Source organism: Protopterus annectens, chromosome 2.part0 (genome assembly GCF_019279795.1).
Source record: "Protopterus annectens isolate FY-2018-M chromosome 2.part0, PAN1.0, whole genome shotgun sequence".
Classification (NCBI taxonomy): Eukaryota; Metazoa; Chordata; order Ceratodontiformes; family Protopteridae; genus Protopterus; species Protopterus annectens.
Window position 1 is genome coordinate 1,835,835,543 of NC_056728.1, and position 23,442 is coordinate 1,835,858,984.

The 23,442-nt window shown below is 39.0% G+C and overlaps 1 protein-coding gene across 1 annotated transcript in view; it reads right to left on the reverse strand.

Moving 5' to 3' along the window:
* Positions 1-23,442, reverse strand: part of FBLIM1 (filamin binding LIM protein 1) — a 726,871-nt gene that overhangs the window by 84,228 nt on the left and 619,201 nt on the right. Inside the window, exon 5 of the mRNA XM_044061867.1 lies at positions 14,981-15,040. Within this exon, the coding sequence (XP_043917802.1) occupies positions 14,981-15,040 (60 nt within the window). The remainder of the gene's footprint in view (positions 1-14,980; positions 15,041-23,442) is intronic.

The following is a 23,442-nucleotide window of genomic DNA, read 5'->3' on the forward strand; positions in this document are numbered from 1 at the left end:
TATATTGCCCATCTCTTTCCTTCAAGTTATTCTGTACATTCAGTTATGATGTCAATGCTCAGAATTACTGTTTGCTTTTAGAATCACTGGACAGTTAGTAACTTTTTTTTCCACAGACACTGTGATATGTGTTCTTTACCATCTTCTAAACACATGACAGATTGCTTAAATTACATTGCTTTTGTAAAAAATTAGCTGGAGGGACTCTTTCCTCCTCTCACTACCTCTTACAGCCAGAGATATCATATTTCCTGAAATTCCAGACTCAGCTGTTCTCTCAATTGTGACTGAAACTACCCTATAAAAGATCTTTGACTCTTCAAAGACTCAATAGGTTTATGACCTTTTTGTCAGGGAAAGAAGGAAGGGCTACTACTCCTCATTGTGTGGACATGTCCAAGCGTAAAAATCTTAAATGTGATGATTAGCATGAGGGGAAAGCCAGGAAGACAAATTCCTAAACAAAATATCATGAGAGTTTTTTGCAAACCCCTTATGGTGTACACCAGGGGAACTGAATAGCACAAAAATGCCACAGAAGAGGAGATATGGCTAAATCATGCTTTCTTTATATGTGTCAGAGTAGGGTTTATTTTGCAGGAAGACATTTTTATTTTATTTTTATTTTATTTTACATTTGTTTACTGGAGTAGTGATCTGATCACAAATGACATTTACAGGTATTGCCCAGGTGAAATAAGTCACAAAGTAGAAAAGCATGGGACAGAGAGCCAGTACGATTGCACACATCAAAAACAGAACAGAAAAGAAAGTAACAACATGTAACAGAAATGCACAATAGCAATTAATACATGTAGCAACAATTATAAGAAGAATGTACCTTTTACATGTTTATATGACTATATCTCAACTTTACATCACGCTTCAAACAAATGCTGAGGGGTAGTGAGAGTCAGGGCAGGGGAGGGTGATAGAGGTAGAGGTAAGAGGTTTTAGTAGTTGAGAGAGAGAGAGCAAGGCTAGAGGTTTGAGTGGTTTCTGGGTGATGTGGCCTGCTGTGTGGCAAATAGTTTGATTTGGTGTGGAGGACTTTTTTAAGTTGAACTCTGAAGGTAAGGAAGGGAGATTGAAGTTCCTTTAGGTGGAGGGTCTGTGGTTTAGGAGCAAGGGTGGAGAAAGAGTGGTTGGTGTAATAAAGCCTGTTTTGTTGAGAAGGACAGTGGATTATTGTTTGGGAGAGGTGTCTGAGGTTGTAGTGTGTGTGTGTGTGTTTGGTATAAAGTTTGTCAGCTAGTGGTGGGAATGAGTTAGGTTGCAGAAGTTTTAAGATGAGAGAGCCTAGTAGCAGATCTAGTCCATTCTGTACTGGGAGCCATTTGGCTCTTTTTGAGGCAAGGCAGTGGTGCACATGAAAAGATGAATTAGTTATGAAGTGCCAGATTTTGTTTTCGATAGCCTGTAGTGTGGAAGAGTGTTTCTTAAAAGCTGTAGCTACTATGGGTAGTCCATATTTGAATTATGCCAGAAGGAGTCCTTTGCTATAGTCGCATTGGCAGTGTTATATAGGTAGGAGAGGGGTTTTTTTGAGCCTGGAAGAGAAGTGTATTAACTTTTGCTGTTGATTTCCCAGTATGGATATGGAATGTTAGTGACTGGTCTAGCCACAAACTGTTACTTTAAGGAATTGGTTGTTTCTACTGCTGTGACACAGGATAGACATAGTCAAAGACTTTGGGGATATCTTTTTTAATTTTGGGTGGTGCCAAATTGCATGCTTTTTGGGGTGGGTTTGGTGTTGAGTAATAATTTGTGGTTAATGAGCTAGAAATTGAAGGAGTTCCAATTCTCCAGCCACCCTCCATTTTATTAATTCATAGAACCCATACCTCTTAACTGTCCCTGATTTTGACTCAAATTTCAGCTCTGTCCTTAATTCCACTTAAAACTGGTGACTTATAGAGAAAAGGTAGTCTCACTTGATAAATAATGACAACAAATACAGTTATAGAATTCTTTTGCTTCTGAAAAAAGAAGTTATGTACTCACCATAACATTCCATCTGAGTAGTTATACTTCATTTTTCTGCAACCTGTGGGTATTCGGATCCATATCGGATCCGAGCCGGCAACTTTTTTCTAGCATCTTCTCCAAGCTCCTCCCCTACCCATAATGCACTACCATCTCATACCTTTCCTCAGATCGAGTTTGCTGCAACTAAATACATTAGCAACTCAGCCCAATGAACCAAACCTGTATATTGACAGGACAAGGTCCGGGGGACAGAGGGAGGGAAGGTTGCAGAAAAATTAAGTATAACTACTTAGATGGAACATTATGGTGAGTACATAACTTCTTTATCTGAAGTAGTTAACTTCATTTTATCTGCAACCCGTGGGACAGAGTCCCCAGCTACTCCAATCCTGGGAGGCCCTTATGGAAGATATTCCTGAGCACCGCAGAGCCAAAGGATTCTCTACCTCTAGAAATCAGGTATAATTTGTAATGGGAAATGAAGGTATGTGAATTGGTCCAGGTTGCTGCTGCACAAATGTCGTCCAAAGAAACCCTAGACCAAAAGACAGCAGAAGTCGCCATGGACCTGGTAGAGTGAGCTTTAACAATACCAGGAGGAGATAAACCTTTTGCTTTGTAGACATGCGAAATGCAAAGAGTGATGCATCTGGCCAAAGAAACCTTAGAAATAGCTTTTTCTAAAAAGGATTTGGAAAAGGAAAAGAACAACTGGTCAGACTTGTGGAATGATTTTGTTCTATGAAGATAGAAGCGAAGTTATCTATGAACATCTAACAAACTAAGTTTGTATTCACCCTTGTTTTGGAAATTAGGAAATAAAACGGGCAGATTAATGTACTGGTTTATGTTTGCTTCAGATGCCACTTTGGGTAAGAAGGAAGGATTAGTACGGAGAGAGACCCTATCCTTATGGAAGACCAAATAAGGAGGCACGGCAGACAGAGCTTGAAACTCATAAACCCTCCTAGCAGATGTAATGGAGACTAGGAAGTCTGTCTTCCAGGATAAAAATTTTAAATCCACCGAAGCTGCAGGTTCGAATGGAGGAGCCACCAATGCCTGTAGGATAAAAGTAAGGTCCCAAGGGGGCATTGAATCCTTGACAGGAGGGCGCAAAAGAAAAGTGCCTTTCAAGAAAAGCTGTACACAGCCTAGAAGAGGCTAAGGTGATGTTGTCTTCACCAACATGAAAATTAGAAATGGCTGCCAATTGTACTTTCACTGTGGAGGAGCTAACTCTTTGCTGAAAAATACCAGACAATAAATCAAACACCGCTGGAACAGGGGCTGTAAAGGGATCTAGGTTTCTCTGTGAGGCCCAAATGGAAAAACGCTTCCATTTACTGCGATAGTTTCCTAGTGGAATCTTTAAGAGAAGCCACCAGTATGGATTTTATCGGGGATGAAAGACCAGGAATCCTGGCAATCAACGGAACTGGAGCAACCAAGCTGTCAGTTTGAGGCTGCCCAGGTCGGGTGGGCAAATGCCCGAAGGATGGGAGATTAGATCCGGGCAGGGATCCAGAACCCATGGAGGAGCTAAGAGATGAGACCAAAGGAATGGGAACCAAATCTGACAAGGCCAGAACAGGACAATGAGGATAACTTTGCACCGCAGTCGGCAAGCTTTCTGAAGAAACTTCAGAATGAGTGGCAATGGTGGGTAAGCATACAGAAGCCCGGGGGGCCAAGCATGGACTAGAGCATCTCTGGGGGCTTCCCCTGGTGAGGGAATCAGAGTGAAGAACTCGCTGCACTTCGCATTGGAAGGAGATGCGAAGAGATTGCAGCAAGGCTGACCCCATGCAAGGAATATCTCCTCCGCTACTGACTGTTTCAGAGACCATTCGTACAGCATCAGAATAGCCCGACTCAGTCTGTCCACTAAAATGTTGGAGCACACCGGGATGTGTGTTGCTATCAGAAACCGACCGGTGGAAATCGCCCACTCCCACACTCTCATAGCCTCGCGACACAGGGGGTAGGATCTGGTTCCCCCTGCTTGTTGATATACCAGACAACCGACATGTTGTCTGACTGAATTGCAATCAATCCAAGAGGGAGGACAGTGTGAAAGTCTTCCAACACTAAAAGCACTGCCCTCATCTCTAGAACATTTATATGCAACTTGGTCTCTGACTGGGACCACATGCCTTGGACTGTCCTTCCCGAACAGTGTCCCCCCACCCGAGTTGGGAGGCATCCGTGGTCACTGTGGCTTGGACTGGAGATGACGCGAAGGGGTGTCCTTCTATAATCTCTGGTGAATTTAACCACCAAAGAAGGGACGTCCCGCAGAGAAGACTGATCCTGATCGGAAATTCCATGGGCAGGTCTAGCCAAGACCATTGAACAGCCAGAGTCCATTGAAGAACCCGCATAAGAAGGCACGCACAAGGGAGAATCAATATAGAGGCAGCCATGGAGCTCAGTGGCCAGAGAACCTCTCTCGCCTTTGGAGACTTGAAGTTCACTATTTGAACTATGTGGCACCTGAGGTGTAAGATCCTGTCTGGAGTTAAGAATAATTTCATCTGCAAAGTGTCTAGCCGTGCCCCAATGAAGTCTAAAACTTGAACTGGTTGCAACTGTACTGGTTGCAACTGGGATTTTTGAACATGGACTGTAATCCCCAATAGATCTGCCAACCAAATAAAGTAGTTCCGGGCCAGACAAAGCAGACGCTTGTTGGGCGCAGCAAAGAGACAGTCCAGGTAAGGAAATACCTGAATACCCTGAAGCCTCAGGTGAGCCGCTACAACTGCCATTACCTTGGTGAACACCCTGGAGGCTGTGGTGAGACCGAAGGGTAGGGCTCTGAACTGAAAGTGACTGGCTCCCAGCCAGAAGTGAAGAAACCTCCTGGAGCTTCTGTGGATCTTGATTTGGTAGTAAGCATCCTGGAGATCTAACGAGCACATCCAGTCGCACTCTCGGAGATAAGGTAGAATGGACTGTAGGGTGACCATCCAGAACTTCTGTTTGGTGACAGACAGGTTCAAAGTTCACAGGTCTAGAATGGGCCTCAGGTCCCCCATCTTTTTTGGCACTAAAAAGAACCTTTTCTATGGCCGAGGAGGCAGAACCCACCAACTACGCTGACACCCCTCAGCTGCTGCATGATGACCAAGAAGATGGTCCAGTCACACGCACTGAATTCAACCAGGTTCTTTCTTTACTTACCCAGCTAACTAGTTTGTTAAAAAACAACATGAACTCTGACATCACATTAGCTGGGAATCAACAACAAGGCTTCCTACCAAAAAGGAAGCCCCCAGCGGTTCCGACAACAAGTTACACTAACAGCTTGAGTGTTTCTTTCTCGGATGTGTTAAATGAAACCAACGGGCGTTTGAATGGGGAACACGGTGTAAATCCACGCACCACAAACAACAATGGAGCCGAAAGGCAACCGAGAGACTTTAATTTTAATGCCTGGGCAGGTCAGCAGTTCATTTTTAACAAAGGTACTGTTGCAGTTAATAACAGCAATAATGCTGAGCTTAATTTCAATGAACTTAAAGATAAACTGTATGCCTATAAAAGCAACCAGCTCGAGATTAATTATCTGAAGGAATGTGTGTCTGTGCAACGGGTCCCGAAAGGGTTACGTTGTTTTAAGTTTCCTAATAATGTTCAAGCAGATTCACTTTACTATAAAAAGTTATGTGACATCTTTGACAGAGCTGGTATAGACGTGTTAAAGGTGATGATTCAAGAATATGAGGCGAAGGCCGATATTCTTTTAACTGAACTAAATGTTTTAAATGATGCATTGGGAAATGACAACAATTTTGCCAAAGTTAAATATAACTATGATAATGTTTTTGAACATGTTGACCAATATTGCATAAAAATTTTAAACCGCAAAATCATAAACTTGGAGATTTAAATGAATACAAAGATGGAGTGGCTTATCCACTCCCTAACAGGGCAAGATGGGGCAACAATCAAGAAACTAACAATAATATTAATAGGAATAGAAGCAATTTTGGAGATGCATATGATAACCATTCTACATCTTACACTGAACCATTACGTAGAAGTGAAAGATTAGCTGAAAAAGGAAGGAAAAACTCCTTCCAGGATTTTCAACAACCCCCCGGCAGGACAAGGGCAGAGACAGATACCCCAAGCTTGGAGCAACAGGCACAGTTAGATAGAGTTAGTGTAGGGGCTACAGTTGAAGTCGATATATTTACACAGCAAAGTAATTTATGTAAAATTATAAAAAATGGTAATTTCACTGTGTATAATTACACTAAAATGGAGGTCCATCAAGATGTTTTCAACTTATTTACACTTGGTATGCAGTTTGTACCCTTGCGGTCCCTTAACATGGCCAAAACCCTCATTGACTTAAAACTTTTTGTAAGGAGCCTTAACCTTTCACTTTATTTTAAAGGACAACCTTACGTCAACCAAGGGCTTTCTAGAACTAGCACCTTTAACCCTCCCAGACACTCCTCTATTAAGGTCTTTGAGGAGCTTGTTGAACATGAACTTCGATCTATATCAACCCAAAAAATTAATTTAGATTCTGTTAACTGGGACCAACGAGATCACAGACTCATTAACGACCTGAAAAAAGAGAATATTAGAGTAATGAAACCTGATAAGGGGGGAGGAATGGTGCTCATGTACAATACGGATTATGATGGTTACATTTTTGATATGTTGCAAGACACTAATCAGTATGAGATAGTTTCAAGAAACGAAGTTAATCTTGCTTATGCTAAAATAAATTTTACACTTACAGACCACCTACTTCAAGGAGCCATCAATGAGAAACTTTTTAACTACCTACATGTTCAAAAACCCAAAATTCCGATTATTTTCGGAATTCCTAAAATTCACAAAGGGTTAGAACCATTAAAGTTCCGGCCCATTGTATCTGGAGCAGGTGGTATAACGGAACCACTTAGCAAATTTATAGACTTTGCAACTAAACATCTTGGTAGCTCCTTACAACATGTATGTAAAGACTCTTGGGATTTCCTCAGGGGAATAGATCCCTCGTGTTGCAGACTTGAGCTCCTTCTGGTTACCATTGATATAGTTGAACTCTTCCCAAGTATTCCCCACTCGGTCGGCTTGGCTTGGTTCAATGAAGTTCTTACCACCGAAGCTGGCCTGAGTAACAACACAACCAACCTCTTGGTTGAATTTATGGAAATAGTGTTAGAGAACAACTATATATTCTTCAATGGCGAAATTTACAAACAGAGAAAAAGGGGTAGCCATGGGTGCCCCTTGTGCATTCTTATACGCTAATGTCGTACTACACAGATGGGAGCAAAGGTTTATTTTTTCTACCGGTTGGGCTCAACATCTAATACATTACAAAAGATTCTTGGATGACATTTGCATCATATGGGGGGGCACCCATGGGCAACTTCTGAATTTTATAGAGTATCTCAACTCCACCACCCATTTCTTGTCCTTTACACATACTATTAGTGATATTGAACTTCATTATCTGGATGTTACACTATATAAAGACTTAGACAACTGCTCCTTACAATCTAAATTGTACAGGAAACCCACATTTTCCAGTTCCTATTTACACTTCAAAAGCGGCCATCCCTTTTATCAAAAAAGGGCATTGTTAAAGGACAATTCATTAGGGCTTCCAGAATGACCAGCACTCTTGGCGACTTTTTACCTGAGATCAAATTTCTAAAGTCTCTGTTCATGGAAAGAGGGTACCCTGCTTCATTGGTTAACATTTTAGCACAGGAAGTTATTGATAATAGGGAAACAATTTACCCCCCACTTTTAGGTAAGGGTATTTCCCCTAGTGCCATAGTCACCAGCAACAAAGAGGAGACAGTTTATGGTAGTTTCACTTACACTTATTGCCTTAACTCCACAGAGATAGAAGAAGCTATTCAAAGACATTGGCCAGTTCTCACTTTGCATGAAGAATTAAGGATGGTAATACCTACTTTTCCCAAGTTTACTAGAAAGAGAGATATTAATCTCAAAGAATTACTTGAAGGGAAATGTAACTCTTTGGCAATCGCACCCGAACAGGCACATTTAAATGTGGAGCTTGCAAACAATGTTTTGCTATACTCAACGCCTCCAGTTTATATATCCCCTCCAGGAATTTTCTTTTAACTCTAACTGTTCCACTAACTGTGCAAGCAAAGGGGTAGTTTATTTAGGGTATTGTACTGCCTGTACTGGTTTCTACATAGGCAAAACTGAAAGGAGCCTTAGAAAAGAATCTATGAACATTTTATGATATTTCCAAACAGAAAGATTCTAATGCCTTTTTTAAACATTCCCTAACATGCCCCAACTATGAATTGAGGTTTTTAGTTTTAGAACAAGTGGTGCCAGATGCCAGAGGGGGTGACTGGGAGACAGCCTTGGAATACAGAGAACTTCTCTGGCAACTAAGGCTGAACGCCAATAGACCCCCAGGCATGAATGACAACATTAATATCATCAGCGTTCTTAAAAACAAAATGGCACGCTTGTGAGGTTTCTGGGTTTTAGACAGTGTCATCACACATTGTAAATACACACATTTTTAACTGTTTTTTAGATATTTATTATTGCAATTACTTTTTAATAATACAAGAATATATTTATATTTATATTTTCTTAAACTATCTAACAAATTATCTTAGTGTAACATTCTTAAACATTTTCAATGTTCTTTAATGTAATCCTATTTTTATTGTAGTGACATTCCTTTATTTAACCCTGTTTTTGGTTGTGGCACTGTCTTATTCAATTCAAGTTTTTAACATACTACTTTTCAGCGACACCCTTGGCTTGGAGATGTTTTTTAATTGCATTCTCCTTTAATTGTATCATTTAGTTGCTATATTGAATTGCATTGCTTAACTAATTAAGCAATTTAGTGATTTAGAAATGACTATTTAATGTGGCCATTTGGCTTCTTTAAAATTAACTTGAGGAAGCTCAGCATTAAGCTGGTAGCTGTTATATCGTTTTGTCCATTTGATGTGAATAAAGATCTTAATTTGGATTATCTTCACTCTACTTTCATTTTTTGGCTACCAGGTCACTGCACTTGGACTAGTTGGGTTTGCCACTCTGCCTGGATTTTTGTGTAACCTTGAGTAGACGCCTGATCCGGACTGGTCGGGGGGGACCTGTTTGATGGCTTGTTTGAGAAGCAGCTTTGAAACCTCTAGAGCTGCAGCCTTCCTGTGAGCAGTTGGAACATGCGGGAGGTGTTTTGGAATATTTGGAGGAGCAACAAATGGGCTAGTGTAACCTCTGGATATAATCTGTAACACCCAGCGATCTGTCATTATGGACTCCCATGCCGCTGGGTGTAGGGACAATCTCCCCTGACTGCCTCCAGAGTAGGACAGCCGAGCAACCCCTCAGGGCTGCTAAGCGGGTCTATCAGAAAAAGGTTCCCTAAACCCAAAATTCCTGGGACCCCCTCTACCTCTGGGTCGGCATCGATCCTGTCCCCCTCTGCCTCTGGGGGAATAGTTGTCCTGAGAATCCCGGGAAAACTGAGATTTTTCGGAACCACATCTTCTTTTGCCCTCTTTGATTCTTAGAGAAGGACCGCTGAGGGTTAGAGAAGCGGATCCCGATGGCAGACAAAGTCTTCCCGTCTTTTTTGCTCTGGACAAGTGTGTCATGTGCTGTCTTCAAAAAGGAAAGAACCATCATAGGGAGCATTAATAAACGACGCCTTGAAAGGGTCCGTGAACTGACACAACCTGAGCCAGGCATGACACCTCATGGCTATGCCTGTCCCAGCCACCCTAGCTGCTCCTTCCATGGCATGGAAAAGAAGCTACATAGACGTGTTCGATACTGACTTCAGAGTTGACATTTTCGCAAAGAACAGCTGTTTGTCCTGCGGCGATAAGGACTCAGCGAATTCCGATACAAGGTCTCGCTGAAGTCAGATCACATGTGCCAAATAGTTCAGCGCACGGATTGAAAAGATCGCTGAGGAATAAACGCGCTTCCCAAACCTATCCACTGACCTGGACTCCTTGTCTGGAGGGTGGACTGAGGAACTCTCCTGCACTAGTTCCTTATTGGTGGCCGCTGCGACCAACATAGCATCAACTGGGGCTCCTTTTGACCAAGGTTGTCTGTCAGTAGGGGTAGATAAAATCTTGTCGGGGAATTTGGGGATGGGCTCTATGGTGTCAGGCTCCTTCCATGCCTGCATGGTGATAAGGTCCACCAAGGGGTCCACTGGCGGAGAAACCCAGGAAGTAGATGGGCCCGTGCCAAAGACCTCCAAGAACACTGACTCATCCACAGAAGATTTTGGGGCTGACCAACCTCCCCTCTGGCGGAGGATCTCCATGATGTCTCCGAAGGAGACGTCTTCAGGAGGCGACCTGGGGGAACCTTCTCCTTCCTCTAAGTCAGTGTCCATAGTGAGGGACTCGGGGGAATCCAAGTGCCTCCTTTTGCACTTGTGCTTACGGTGGCCCTCTTCAGTGGGACTCTCTGAAGAGGACTCAGGAGCTGCAGGGGGTTCCTCAGGGGGAATAACCTGGGGATCCTCTGGCACGGGCTGTCCTTGAGACAGGATTAAGGGAGTCATCACCAAATCCAGAGGGGTCTGGGTGGAATCCGAGGGGATGGGATAGGATCTCAATCCCTGGGAGAGAACCCTCTCCACCACTTCGAAGGCCGAAGGAGAGCGTACCTCCTTGGCACCCAGCAAGGAAGAAGCCCTCCCCGGATCTGAAGCAGGGACTGGAGCTAAAGCAAGGGTAGCCTGAGGTCCGAGGAAATGGGTCGGATCCGAAACAGGCAGAGCTGAAGTATCCATTCCCTCAAGTCTGACTCCTGTCCGTGGCTCCGAGAGTCACTTGGCTCCGAACTAGTTGGGTCCGAGGAGCTCAAGGTAACAGCCGGAGTCGAGGTGGGGGGACCGTTGGCACCAAGCTACGAGCTCCAAAAAATCTCGGATCCAAGAGCCCTGAAGCTGACGTACGGATCGTGGAAGGAGAGATGGGGTGGAAAAAAGGCATGGAGGTCCCCCCTCCAGAGGGAGAGGGGCCTGGCAAGACTCCCATCTGTATTTGGGTCTGAATGAATCTCCACATAATCCTGTCCATGTCTAAGTCTGATAATCTCCGAGTCAATCGCGAAGAAGCCACCGACTTGGATCTGGCTGGTCTGCGCTGTGAGGGTGAGGAAGGCCTTGGATCTGAAGGTTCCAGCGGCTCCAGTGAAAAACGAGGAGACCGAAGCTGTGGAGAAACTGGCCTCATGGACTTAGAAGGGGGACTAAGGAAGAGCTACCTGTCCGGGGATCTCTTGCAACGTCTATCCCTTTTCTTGTCCCTGTCCTCCTTGTGTCTTTCTCTGTCCTTGTCTTTGTCCACTACACTGACTGTAGCTTTTTCCTTGCCTGACCCAGCACCAGAAGAAATGGGAGTTTGAGTCCCTGTCTGGGTGGGAGGTTGAGTAATGGGTACCGAGGCCATGGCAGACTCCAGCATAGATGCAATGAGAAGGCCTTTGGCTACCAATTTGGCCTTCCGATCCCTGAGGGCTCTAGGGTTGAACCCAGCGCAGATTGCACATTGCGTTGGCAGATGGGACACTCCCAAACAAATAACACACAGAGTGTGACCATCAGCTGGTGAGAGCTTATGGCCACACTCTGTGCATTTCTTAAACACTGATTTTGGCTGATCAGCCATGGTCCTGCACCAAACACCACTCCCTACAAGATCACCACACACAAAACACACATAGGGGAAGGGCAGGCCTAACAACTACTCTACAGAGTTTTACAACAAAAAAAAAATTTTTTTTTAAACTAACTGACGAACAAGTGATATACTAGTGGGAGAGGAAGGGAAACAACTCACTCAGACACACTAAAGACAAAGGATTTTTAAACTTACTATCCCTGAGCTCAGAGTGAAGGGGACCACAATGCTCACTACCCATTCACTCCAATAGACTGTCTTACTTTTCTTTTACACACCCAGACAGTAATACCCTCAAACTACTCCCTAGTTAAAAGAATTATTTTTTTTCTCTTACCTTCACATCATTCCCCTTCTAACTACTGCCTAATTTATATATATATATATATATATATATATATATATATATGTATATATATATATAATTATATGTATTTATTCTTCTCTTTCACTCCTCCTCCTCCTCCTCCTCTCCCATTTGCTTCAGTTTTATCTATTAATCACTACACATCTACAATGCTGCTATTCTATACAATTGTATTATTCTCCCTCACAACTGCTGCCTTCCTAACATATTAAAACCTACCTCTATATACAATTCCCCAAACCCACTCCAGTCATCTCCCAAACACTACACATCTCCAACTATTAACAGTCCCTAGTTTCTTCCACTCTGCTACTGTCCACCTCTTTAAAACAATATATTACTCCTGTAATTACATAATCAACAAGCCTTCTCCTAGACAAAGGCTGAAACTCAAACACCCTTATACATACTCCCTGCAGTCTTTTCACTTGAAAACATGTGACGATATCCATCCTAACTCCGATCCTACAACCACTCAACAAAATAACAAGTCTGAGACATTACAAAATAGTCATCCCTCAAAGCCATATCGTCTCCACCTATACACAGCTAACCTTAGAAGTATAAGAAACAAACTTACAGAACCCATAAAAAAGGTGGTGGGGTGGCCATTATCTACAACAATACTTTAAACCTCTCTACGTCTCAGATAAGTCCACTCCCACTTTTCACCGACAAAATAATTATAGCATCCTTGCAAATTAATGCTCAAAAAGCCTTTGCATTATATAAGGTTACTTTCTCCCAAAAAACAACATAATTACTGCTGAAGAATTTCTCTCTTGAGCATCGAGCAACATTTTTCTTGAGACAATAATTTCAGGAGAACTGAATACTGATTGACAAAATATTGACACTGTCAATCCTAGTAATGTCATTAATCTATATGTTTTCAACCAGCTTATTTCAACTCTCACAAGTTACAACAATAACTCTTCTTGGTCCTCTACCTTAGATTGGATTTTCTGTTAATGCCTCCCAAAAAATCCTCTCAACAGGTGCCTTACCTGATACCTTAAATGATCACATACCCATCTTCACAATAACATATCATAAACCTAATCAAAAACATCAGTACAGCCTTTCTCAACTTTCCACTCGATGAATCTGTAGCTCTCTTAAGTCAATTTTATTTAACATATTAAATGAACTAGCCCCACTAAGAACCAAAATAATTTAATGAAATCCAGCACTCTGGATTTCAAAAAGTACTAACTTGCTCGTGAAAGAGAAAGAGAGCAAGAGAAAACAAAGCCTGGAATAAAATAGAAGCAAGTTAAAACCATAGCTCCCCATCAATACTACAAATGTCTGAGAAACTCCACTAAAGAACAAATCAAAACTGATAAAAAATTACTACATTGATATACAGGCAGCAAATTACAACCCCAAAGCTTTTTGGACTACAGCCAACCAGCTGTTAAAACCCAGTACACCAACCCAAATCACACCTACTTCATCTAGCTATACTGGCAGTATATCCAGCTAATTCAATACCCACATCATCCAGACAGTAACCTCTTTTACTAAACCATTGGCACAGCAGACACATCATCCTCTCCTCCCTATTAGCCTCCAGGACACCTGCACTCAAACCAGTCTCAATTTCTACAATCAAAAACTTTTACTAACCTTAAACTTTATCACCCTTGTCCTGATAACATGCAATCTGAGTACTTAAAAATTGCTATTGATGACTTAGCTGTTTCTATCTCTATTTTAATCAACTGCTCCATCACTGAAAGCTATGTCCTAACCCTATGGAAAATGTGCTACATTCTTCTCCATAAAAGTGAACATATAAATGAGCTCTGAAACTTCAGGCCTATATCCATACTGTGTCCAGTCGGAAAGATTCGGGAGATGTATATCCAGTCTCATCACTTTAGATTTCTCACTGACAACGACCTCATTTCCCATACATAGCACGGTTTCTGTCCTTTTCATAGTACATGTGGGTCTATATCACAAAATTGAATATTGTGAACGCTGAATACCGGAAGGCCGAACTTGATAGTTCAAAAGCTGAGAATGTCGAAGCCGCAGAAACCCGAATTCTTTCCCAGGGAAAGAATTCAGTTGGCTGTTTCTGCAGCTTCGGCATTTTCGGACCGGGACAAGGTAAGTGTACGAACGGGTAGTGATGGACTTTAGGGTTAGGGCACGGGTCAGATAAGTGTGCGATAGTGACAGACTTTAGGGTTAGGGAGCGGGTCAGGTAAGTGTGCGGTAGTGACGGACTTTAGGGTTAGGGCACGGGTCAGGTAAGTGTGCGATAGTGACAGACTTTAGGGTTAGGGCTGGGTTAAAGATAGTGAATAGATAGTGGTGTATGTTAGGTTTAGTGTAGGTTTTGAAGGTGTTTGGTGTGATTGTGTTATGTGTGTGTTTTTTGGAACAGTGAATTTTTTCCCTGGGAAAAAATTTGCTGTTTTGAAGTGTTGATGTTATCCGAATTCGATCTTCCAAATTCAAACTTATGGTGTTCGACATTTTGGAAGCTGATTTCATGATATAGACCTGTACATGTATAGCTCTCCTTTGTTTTATAAAAATGTTAACCAACATCGAAACTCTGGGAACTTAGTCTCAGTATTTTTTCTAGATTTATCCAAAGCTTTTGACATGGTATCCCACCAGAAATTGCTTCAAAATCTAGCTTGCCTATGAATATATGAAACTTCATTATCTTGGATCTGCAGCTACGTCTCAAATAGACAACAGGCAGTAAAATGGCAAAATGACATCTCCTCTTTCCTTCCCATTACAGTGGGTGCTCCTCAAGATCCATTTTAGGCTCCCTATTGTTCAGTATATTCATTAATGATCTCCACCTAGCTTCTAAACAAGATAACATCATACAATACACAGATAATTCAACAATCATCTGTTCTACTAAACGCAGAGATAAATTAAAACAACTCACCCCAAGAGTCTTTCTCCATCATAGAGGCCTGGCTGTTTGATACACAGCTGCTCCTTAAACCTAAAAAAACAAAACTGATCCTATTCACCACAAAGCATTCAAATGAATACAAAAATAATTTCAAAATCAATTTTTCCAAGCATGCCAACATTCAACTAGTAAGCCAAACAAAGTTTGTAGGAGTCACTACTGACAAAAACTTAAAATGTTATCATTACATAAAACAAGCAGTAACATCCACCAAAAACTAGGCATACTTTATAGAGTCAAACAAGACATCTCAGATAATGCCAGAAAAAGTATTGCTCAATCCATTCTCATCCCTACACCATTTTATGCTGCTCAAATCTTGATTAATCCATAATCCACTCAACTTTCACTTTTGGAACCACTATAATAAGATGGTAAAATTTGCCACCAATCATCATTATAGGACACATCACTGTCAGGCCTTAAAAAACTTTAGTGGTTAGAGCTAAGGCATTACCTTATATTTTCCCAAACAGTCACTTCCCATAAACTTGATTATTATCCATAGAAATGCCTAGTTTTGACAAATATTCTCCAACTCTATAAGCCAGGTGAACAGCTGAGATCCACTGACAAAATATTATTTACTATTACAAAAGCTAACAACTTATCTAATGAATATTTGTACTTAACTTACCTGGCCAAAATTTGGAATGCCCTTCCTCTCACCCTAATAAACATAGTAAACAACACTTCTTTTAAGGCACAAACAAAATAATACCTAAAAGATACCTGACTCTGTACATGCACAAATTTTGGATAATAAATTTCCTGTCCCTTACTTTCTTCTGTTCTTTTCAACCACTACACCCTTAGTTATTAGTCCAAAATCTCCTCCTTGCCCTACACCTCTCCTTCTTCTTCCTTCTACCTATCCTAAAACATTCTTTCCCACCTCTTAGTACTACTCCTCCATTTTCCTCCTTTTCTGCACATCTATACTTCATTTCCAAATATGTTCCACAGCTCTTTAGATGCTGCTAATAATTGATACTATATTTAAAAGTTGTATATTTGCTGATTAATTGCATACCTCTGTTAATTACTCATATACCTCTGTTGACTACCTTCTTCATGCAATGTATTTTTGGAGTTTTTCTGTCCAGGAAAAGTTTCATAGCTCATAACATGGTATCACTATTAATTAGTGATAATCTGTTTAGATTTTGTATAGTTCTTGATTACTTGCATACCATTGTTTACTATGCACTTTTTGTAAGGTTAGAATTTTTCTGGAGTTTTTCTACCCCTGCCTCTACAGAAAAGGGGTAGCTTTCTGTCCAGTCGGGCTATCCTGGTAAATGCATGCAATAAATAAATACATATTGGTAAGATAATTTTGCAGTCGTGTTTCAACTGTAGAGTGGTTGAGGCTGGACTTAATTAAAGTTATTAAAGTTATTTATAGTTTAACCCTTTACCAGGCTTTAACTCTGGAAATAGTATTTTTATCCATTTTGGTTCCTAAACTGAGCATTCATTTTTGGTTACAGGTTTTCATTTTGAATGCTGGTTTCTGTTTATTTTCTGGTCTTAAAGATTGCCATGCCATCAGTACAGAAGATAAAGTTTAGAGTAGGAACGTCATGAGGTACTTTACGAGGTAGTTTATCAATGACAGATGAGAAGAGAAGCTAGGATCGAACTTTGGCATACTTCCACTGAAAGAGGTATGGGCTGTGAAAAGGAAGAGTCTTATTTAACTTTGAATAATCTGTTTGCAAAGGAGTCTTGGTACCAGGAGATTGGATGGGTTACTAATGCAAATGTTATGAAGAGGAAGAAGCAGGAACTGGTGGGTGATTAGGTCACAGGCTTTTGTGAGGTCAATGAATATTGTTCCTTTCAAGTTATCTTTGTCCATGTTGAGGATCATTAACACCATGACTTGTCTTAAATTCCATGCTGCTTTAGGGTAAGTAGATGGCACAGCTGAATGTACATTACTTTTTTCTAGCAACTTGCCAAGATCAGGTAAGATGGAAATAGAACAAAAGTGTAAGGTGTTTTAAAATATAGACAAAGAAATGGAAAAGTAGTGTTTAAGCTGTAGTGTTTCTTTAAAGTGCTGGCTGTGTCTTTTCTGGTCATGAGTGAAAGTGATTACATGTGAACCCAAGAATCAAACAATCCCACTAGGAGACATAATATGGGGGTATTATTCTACAAGTTATATGTGTATTAATATGTGTAGTATTCTATGTATTCACAGTATAGTGTAAAATTTATTCATTTCTATTTTACTTATCTTTTGTTGACCGGGTTAGTCCCATTATGCTAGTAGCCTCTTTTCAGGGGTGACCTGAGGTGGTATTTACACTACAAAGGGAAATTTGGCTATGGCACTGGGAAACTTCCCATACTGTGCATACAAGAACACATTTTCCCTGTGGCACTTCCTGTCTTCCGGTCCAGGTGTGTAGGTGGTTCGGAGAAGCAGGAAGCTGGTGAAGTGTGACTGGAGAGTGAAAAGGAGATCAAAAATGATGTTAGTGTTTCTGATGCTGAGAGTCAGACAGCAGATGCAGTATTTATGTCAGAGGCATTCAAAAATAATAAGGGAGAGGCAGGGAAAAGGCAGCTGAGCCTTTGCAAAAGCAGTTTCAAGGGATGGATGCATCTATTGTAGACTCAGAAGATTTGTTTCAGCAATATCTTTTTTAAGTCAGGGGTTGTAACACAAGAGTGTGTTGTTACAACCCTCCAGTTGGGAGGGTTGTGGGATGATATATTGTTAGACATGGTCGATGAAAGTGAGCCGGAAAATGGTAAGGACATGTCATGGGGAGAAATGTTGGACCAAATACATACGGAAGAAGTACAGCAGAGTGAAGGTATGAAAGCTGAAAAAAATCATAAGCAGAAACGCTGAAAGAAGGGATGTGTGTTAAAAGAGAAGAATAAGAAGCAAATTTAAAGAAAAAGAGACTGTTTAAAGTTCGGATGGAAAAGAAGAAAGATAAAGAAATGGACAGATATAAGGTACAGGATGAAGTAATTGAGATGCTGGGGATTAAACCAAAGAGAATTTATTCATATTAATAAAGAGACTTTTTGTGACATTCATTTTGAGACTTGGCAGATAATGGAGAAATTTATAGAGGAATACGAAAAAAAGAAAAAACTGTTCACAGTGGAACTAATATATATTCAAGCCCTTTTTTAGGGAAGCTAAGAAAAAAGTTAATAATCAATTTAGGACTGAAGTTGAAAATGAGGCTTTTAAAAAGCATTTATTAAATGTATGTAATGATATATTGAATTTATCAAAAATGTATGATAATAGGGGTTTATGGACTGGGGTGTGGGATTGCAAAGTGCTACTGAAACTTGAAAATGGCAGTATTGTGCATATTCCAAGTATTATTAATGCTGAAGGAGACAGAGGTTTAGTTATATATTGGGGACAGCCAAAAACATGTCTTTTGTGTGGAAACATGGATCATTTAATTAATAAATATGAGAAAAGAAGATGTTTTGTATGTGGGGTATAGGACATGATGCATGGAATTGTGAATCAAAATGTTATAAATGTAAGAAAGTGGGACACTTGGGAGGATTTACGTAAAGAAAGAGGAAATGGGGTAGGTTTGGACATAATAGATGAAGTAGCAGAACAAGGTAAAACAGATAAAGTTATATAAAAGGATTTAGAAGCAGTAGAAATGGGAAGAAAAGATAGTAGCATTGCAGAAACAAAATAAATAATACAAAAAGATACAGTGAGGGAAGATTTAAATATAGAAAACATTGAAGAAGAAGAGTCAGGGTTAAGTGACAATGATTATGTTAAATGGAATATAGTTACACAAAAAATAAATTCTATTGGTAAAAGAGTGAGAGAAAGGAAAAGGAAGAATACAGAAGACTTCAATAAAGTAAAAAAAAGGGAAAGGATGAATACATATTATTTAAGGTAGAGTTATGTGTAAAGGTCTATTATTAAATGTGAATACTTTTAAGAAGTTGGAGCGAAGGAAAGGGATTTTTGAGTAGTGTGAAAAGTTAGATAGTGATGTTATTATACTAGAAGATATTAGATTTTTATCAAAACTAGAAAGATATCAAACCGAAGTATGGTGGGAAAAGAATCCAATATGGAATTTTGGGGAGGGGACCTGCTCAGGAATACTTATATAAAGATACAATTAAAGTGTTAGATGTTACATTTGTTATAACAGGTAGGATTACTGCTACTGACACAAGATGAAGAGAACATGATATTAGAATTATTGCAATATATGCATATATATATAGTACAAAAGGAGAGGGAAGAGATGTTCAGAAAGATAATCCAAGATGTAGCAGTTAATATGGAGATAATTGTAGCAAGAAGGCATATGATGTTAAATTAGTGAAGGACATTATTAAATATGGACAGTTAATAATCTGGAATCTAGAGACTTGGATGTACAGAAGAGGTAAACAAGGAACAGAAATAGATTATTTTTTATTGTCAGGTCACAGGGCAATTTGTATTTTGGTAAAGGGAAATGTTGATTATATAATAATTTGGAAAGGTATACAAAGAATAAATGAAGTGAAATGGGATATTAAAGGGAGAAAAGATGTTATAAGATTATGGCAAGATGATGCAGAGATGAGAGAATTTTACAAAGATTGGTCAGAGTCATGGTTTAATTTCAAACTAAAATATAAAAAAATGCTATGTGGCATGGGAGAAAGAGAAAATATATATGGGAAAAATAAAGTATAAGAATTTAAGTAATGACACGATTGACTGTCTAGAGAAGAATGACAAAAATGTTGTTATTAAGGAACAGAAACTATATGAGTTGAATATGAAAAAATAAAACATATATTGTATAAACAAAGATACTTTCTGAAAGGAAATAAAAAGAAGAAACTGAACCATATTTAAGTAAAATAATTAAAGACAACAATAGTGTAATGAGAGAAATGAAAGATTCTTCAGGTAAACTGTATAATACGTAAGAGGAGATTATGAACATAGTGAAAGAATATATTAGGACATTATCTAAAAAGCAGAGAACAAAGACATGGAAGGAATGGAAGGTATATGCATTTTCTGACAAGAAGAATAAAGATTTAGAAAAAGAAATAAAAATTGAAGAACAAGAACAGGTACTAAAAGTAATGAATTTAGATTTAGCTGCAGGACCGGATGGAATAGAATATAGAATGTATAAAAATGTGACTGTAGAGGAAAAAAATTGTTTATAAAGGTATTAAATGAATAGTTAAATAAAGGTTTTATCTATAAAGAGATATGCAGAGATATTTTAGGTTTACATGGAAAAAATGAGAGAAGGGAAAATACAGAACTGGAGACCAATTGTATTAAATAATACATATTATAAGATTTTTATGAAAGCATGCGGTGGTGGTGCTATGGTAGCATTGTCGCCTCACAGTAAGACGCTGTCCGGTTCGATTCTCAGCTAGAGCGTCTTCTGCGTGGAGACATGCGTGAATGGGCGTACCTTCGTTGAAGGTTGTGCATCAGGCCTGGCAAGCCAGTACGTAAATATCAACTGCCAATCATTAACGGACCAGCGTTTTGCTGTGGCGACCCCTAACCGGGAAAAGCCGAAAGACACAAACAATAAGATTTTTATGAAAATATTACAAAAACAGGATGGAAGAAAAAGTAGGTAATGTAAATGAACACATTTGGTATGAAAGGTAAAAGAGTTCAAGATTTATTATTAATTAGGGAATTAGTAGATGATACAGAATGGTACGAGATCTCAGCAAAGCATTTCATTTGATTCATCACTCAGTATTATGGGATATATTTGATATACATTATATAAGTAAGAGGATTAAAAATGTGTGTATTTCAGCATACAAGTATAATATAGTGAAGCTTATCATAAATGGATGGTTGAGTGAACATATAAAGTTAGAGAAGGGTATTAGACAAGGTTGCCCATTGAGTGGTGCACTATTTGTATTAATAATGAATGCAATACCTTCGTATATGAATAAGGTGATGGATGGTATGAGTTATACTACTAATGAAAGAATACAATTGCCTATTTTGTTAAATTATGCAGATGATATTATTATTATAACAAAAAATGCAGCATGTATGAATGCAGTGATAAAACAAATGCAATAGATCATTCAGGTTATTGGGTCTGTAGTAAACAGAGGCAAAAGTCAAGGTTTAGGATCTGAGGGGAGGATTAGTGAAGTTAACTTTAATATGGAAAAGATGAAGATCCTTGGAATAAACTTCAAGAAACAAGAAATGATAGATTCTATATGGAAAGAAAAAAATAGAGGAATGAAACATATATGCATTTTGGAAGTATTTTAGGCTTTCCTTTAAAAAAAAAGTTTATTTAATAATTTCTGTACTGTTAGCTAAGATTATTTATTTAGCTGGTGTCTTTAACTTTCCAATGAACTTAGAAAAAGACATAATGGAAAAACTGCTGGACCGAGGGCCAAAAAACACAACCAATCATAAAACAAACAGGCTCCCTGGTGCATTCACACAATAAGCTCCAAATTCATTAAATCAAACACGTGAGTAAATAAAAAACAAGAGAACAAAAACTTTTAATAACAGTCGGTTAAACGTTTTCATCCCTGTAAAACTGGGACTTCAGCAGAACAATCTATATAATCCATACTTTCTTTACTTATACCAAAAGCACACTGCAACCTAATTAAAAATGATTGAGAATGACTAACAGCAATCAAATAATTAAACATTATTTAGAGATACTTAAAGGAATATATATCACGTTTCCTTCTATTACAATTCTTAAAATGAAAATCAACTAATTTTACAGTTCACAGACATACCTATTAAAATAACTTGTGTATTGACATAATTGTTTGTATAAAGAAAAATAAAATACTGGAATAATATATAGTTTAAATAGAATTTAAATAGAATTTAAATAGTTAAAGCCCTTTTCTTTAATATAGCCATGGCAGTAGTGATCTCATTGATTCCCAGTGGCAAATTAGCTCTTAATCTAGTAATCCAAAAAAATTCCCTAAGTTCAATACAAAGTTCCCACCACCCACCTGTTGAGTTCAAAGGTAACAATTCCAAGATTCCAAAGTTAAATTTGATAAATCCTGGACATTGTAAAGAATATTTGAATAAGGAATTGTTTATATTTCCTTTAGAAATTGCATATAAATGTTCGTATGTATGAGTTTTGAATTTTCTCTTGGTTTTACCGATGTAGTAGTCACCACATTGATCACAAATAGAAATGTAGACCAAATCTCTAGTATTAAAATTGCCCTTAGCAAGTTTAACTTTGAAACCTATGTCTTTTAAAAGGATGGTATCTAATTCTAAAATATAAGGGCATTGTCTACCCATGCCACATCTTGTTGTACCTCTAACTGTCAAGCTGTAAGGTGAATCCAAATTCTCAAATAAGTATTTAAAGTTCTTCCCAGTTTTAAAAAGAAACTGAAGTTTGGTGCCAAGAACTTTCAAAATTTCTAGGTTATTTCTAAAAACTGTCCAATTCCTGTCAATAATGTTTCTAATGTCTTTCTGTCATTGTCCGTATGGTATAACCATACTGTTAGAATGACTCAGGTTCAGGTTGTCATAATTCTTTTTATCAAGATAGCTGTTGTCACTTAAAAGGGGTTTGTACTTAGTCCCCCAACCTACCTTCACTTCAGTCTTAATGTCACTTAATAAGTCTGAAAGGTAAACCCTATCCACAAACATTTTACAGATTTTCTCCATCTCCAACTTAAAAATGGTTGCATTTGAACACATCATGGCTGCTCTGACCAACTGCCCTTTAAAGATGCTCTTTTTAGTATGTTTGGGGTGAGAGCTCCTAAAGTCCAAATAATTATTTGAAAAAGTGGGTTTCCTGTAAATTTTGTAGCAGAATGTGTGATTTGAATAATCTTTATGCAAGGTGACATCCACATAGTCAATAGAATGTTCTGAAACAGTGGTGGTAAATTTAAAGAAATACACTATTCAGGTATTCAACAAAATGCCCTGGTTGCTCAGATGCCTTTTTCCGTAAGACAAAGATGTCATCCAGGTACCTATAATATGCTAACCAGTGGGTGGAAAAATCAGAATTTATTACATGTTTTGATTCCCAAGAGTAGAGCACCGTATTAGCATATAAGGGAGCATAATTGGCTCCCATTGCCACCCCTTTAATCTGTTTAAAGAATTCTCCTTCAAACATAATTGTTGTTAAGGATAAACTCCATAGCCATAATAATAAAATTAACCATGGTATCACTGAAAGTCGTGAGTGTCTGAATAGCTTCATAAAATAATTCAAGTCCCTCCTCATGGGGTATGGATGTAAATAAATCAATTACATCAATAGTCAAAAAACACCAGTCATCTGCGTACCAATTTTTGCCTTTTTTGGTCAAAAAATCCCATGAGTCCTTCGGTAGATAATCCACTAGGTCAAGAATGTTTTTAA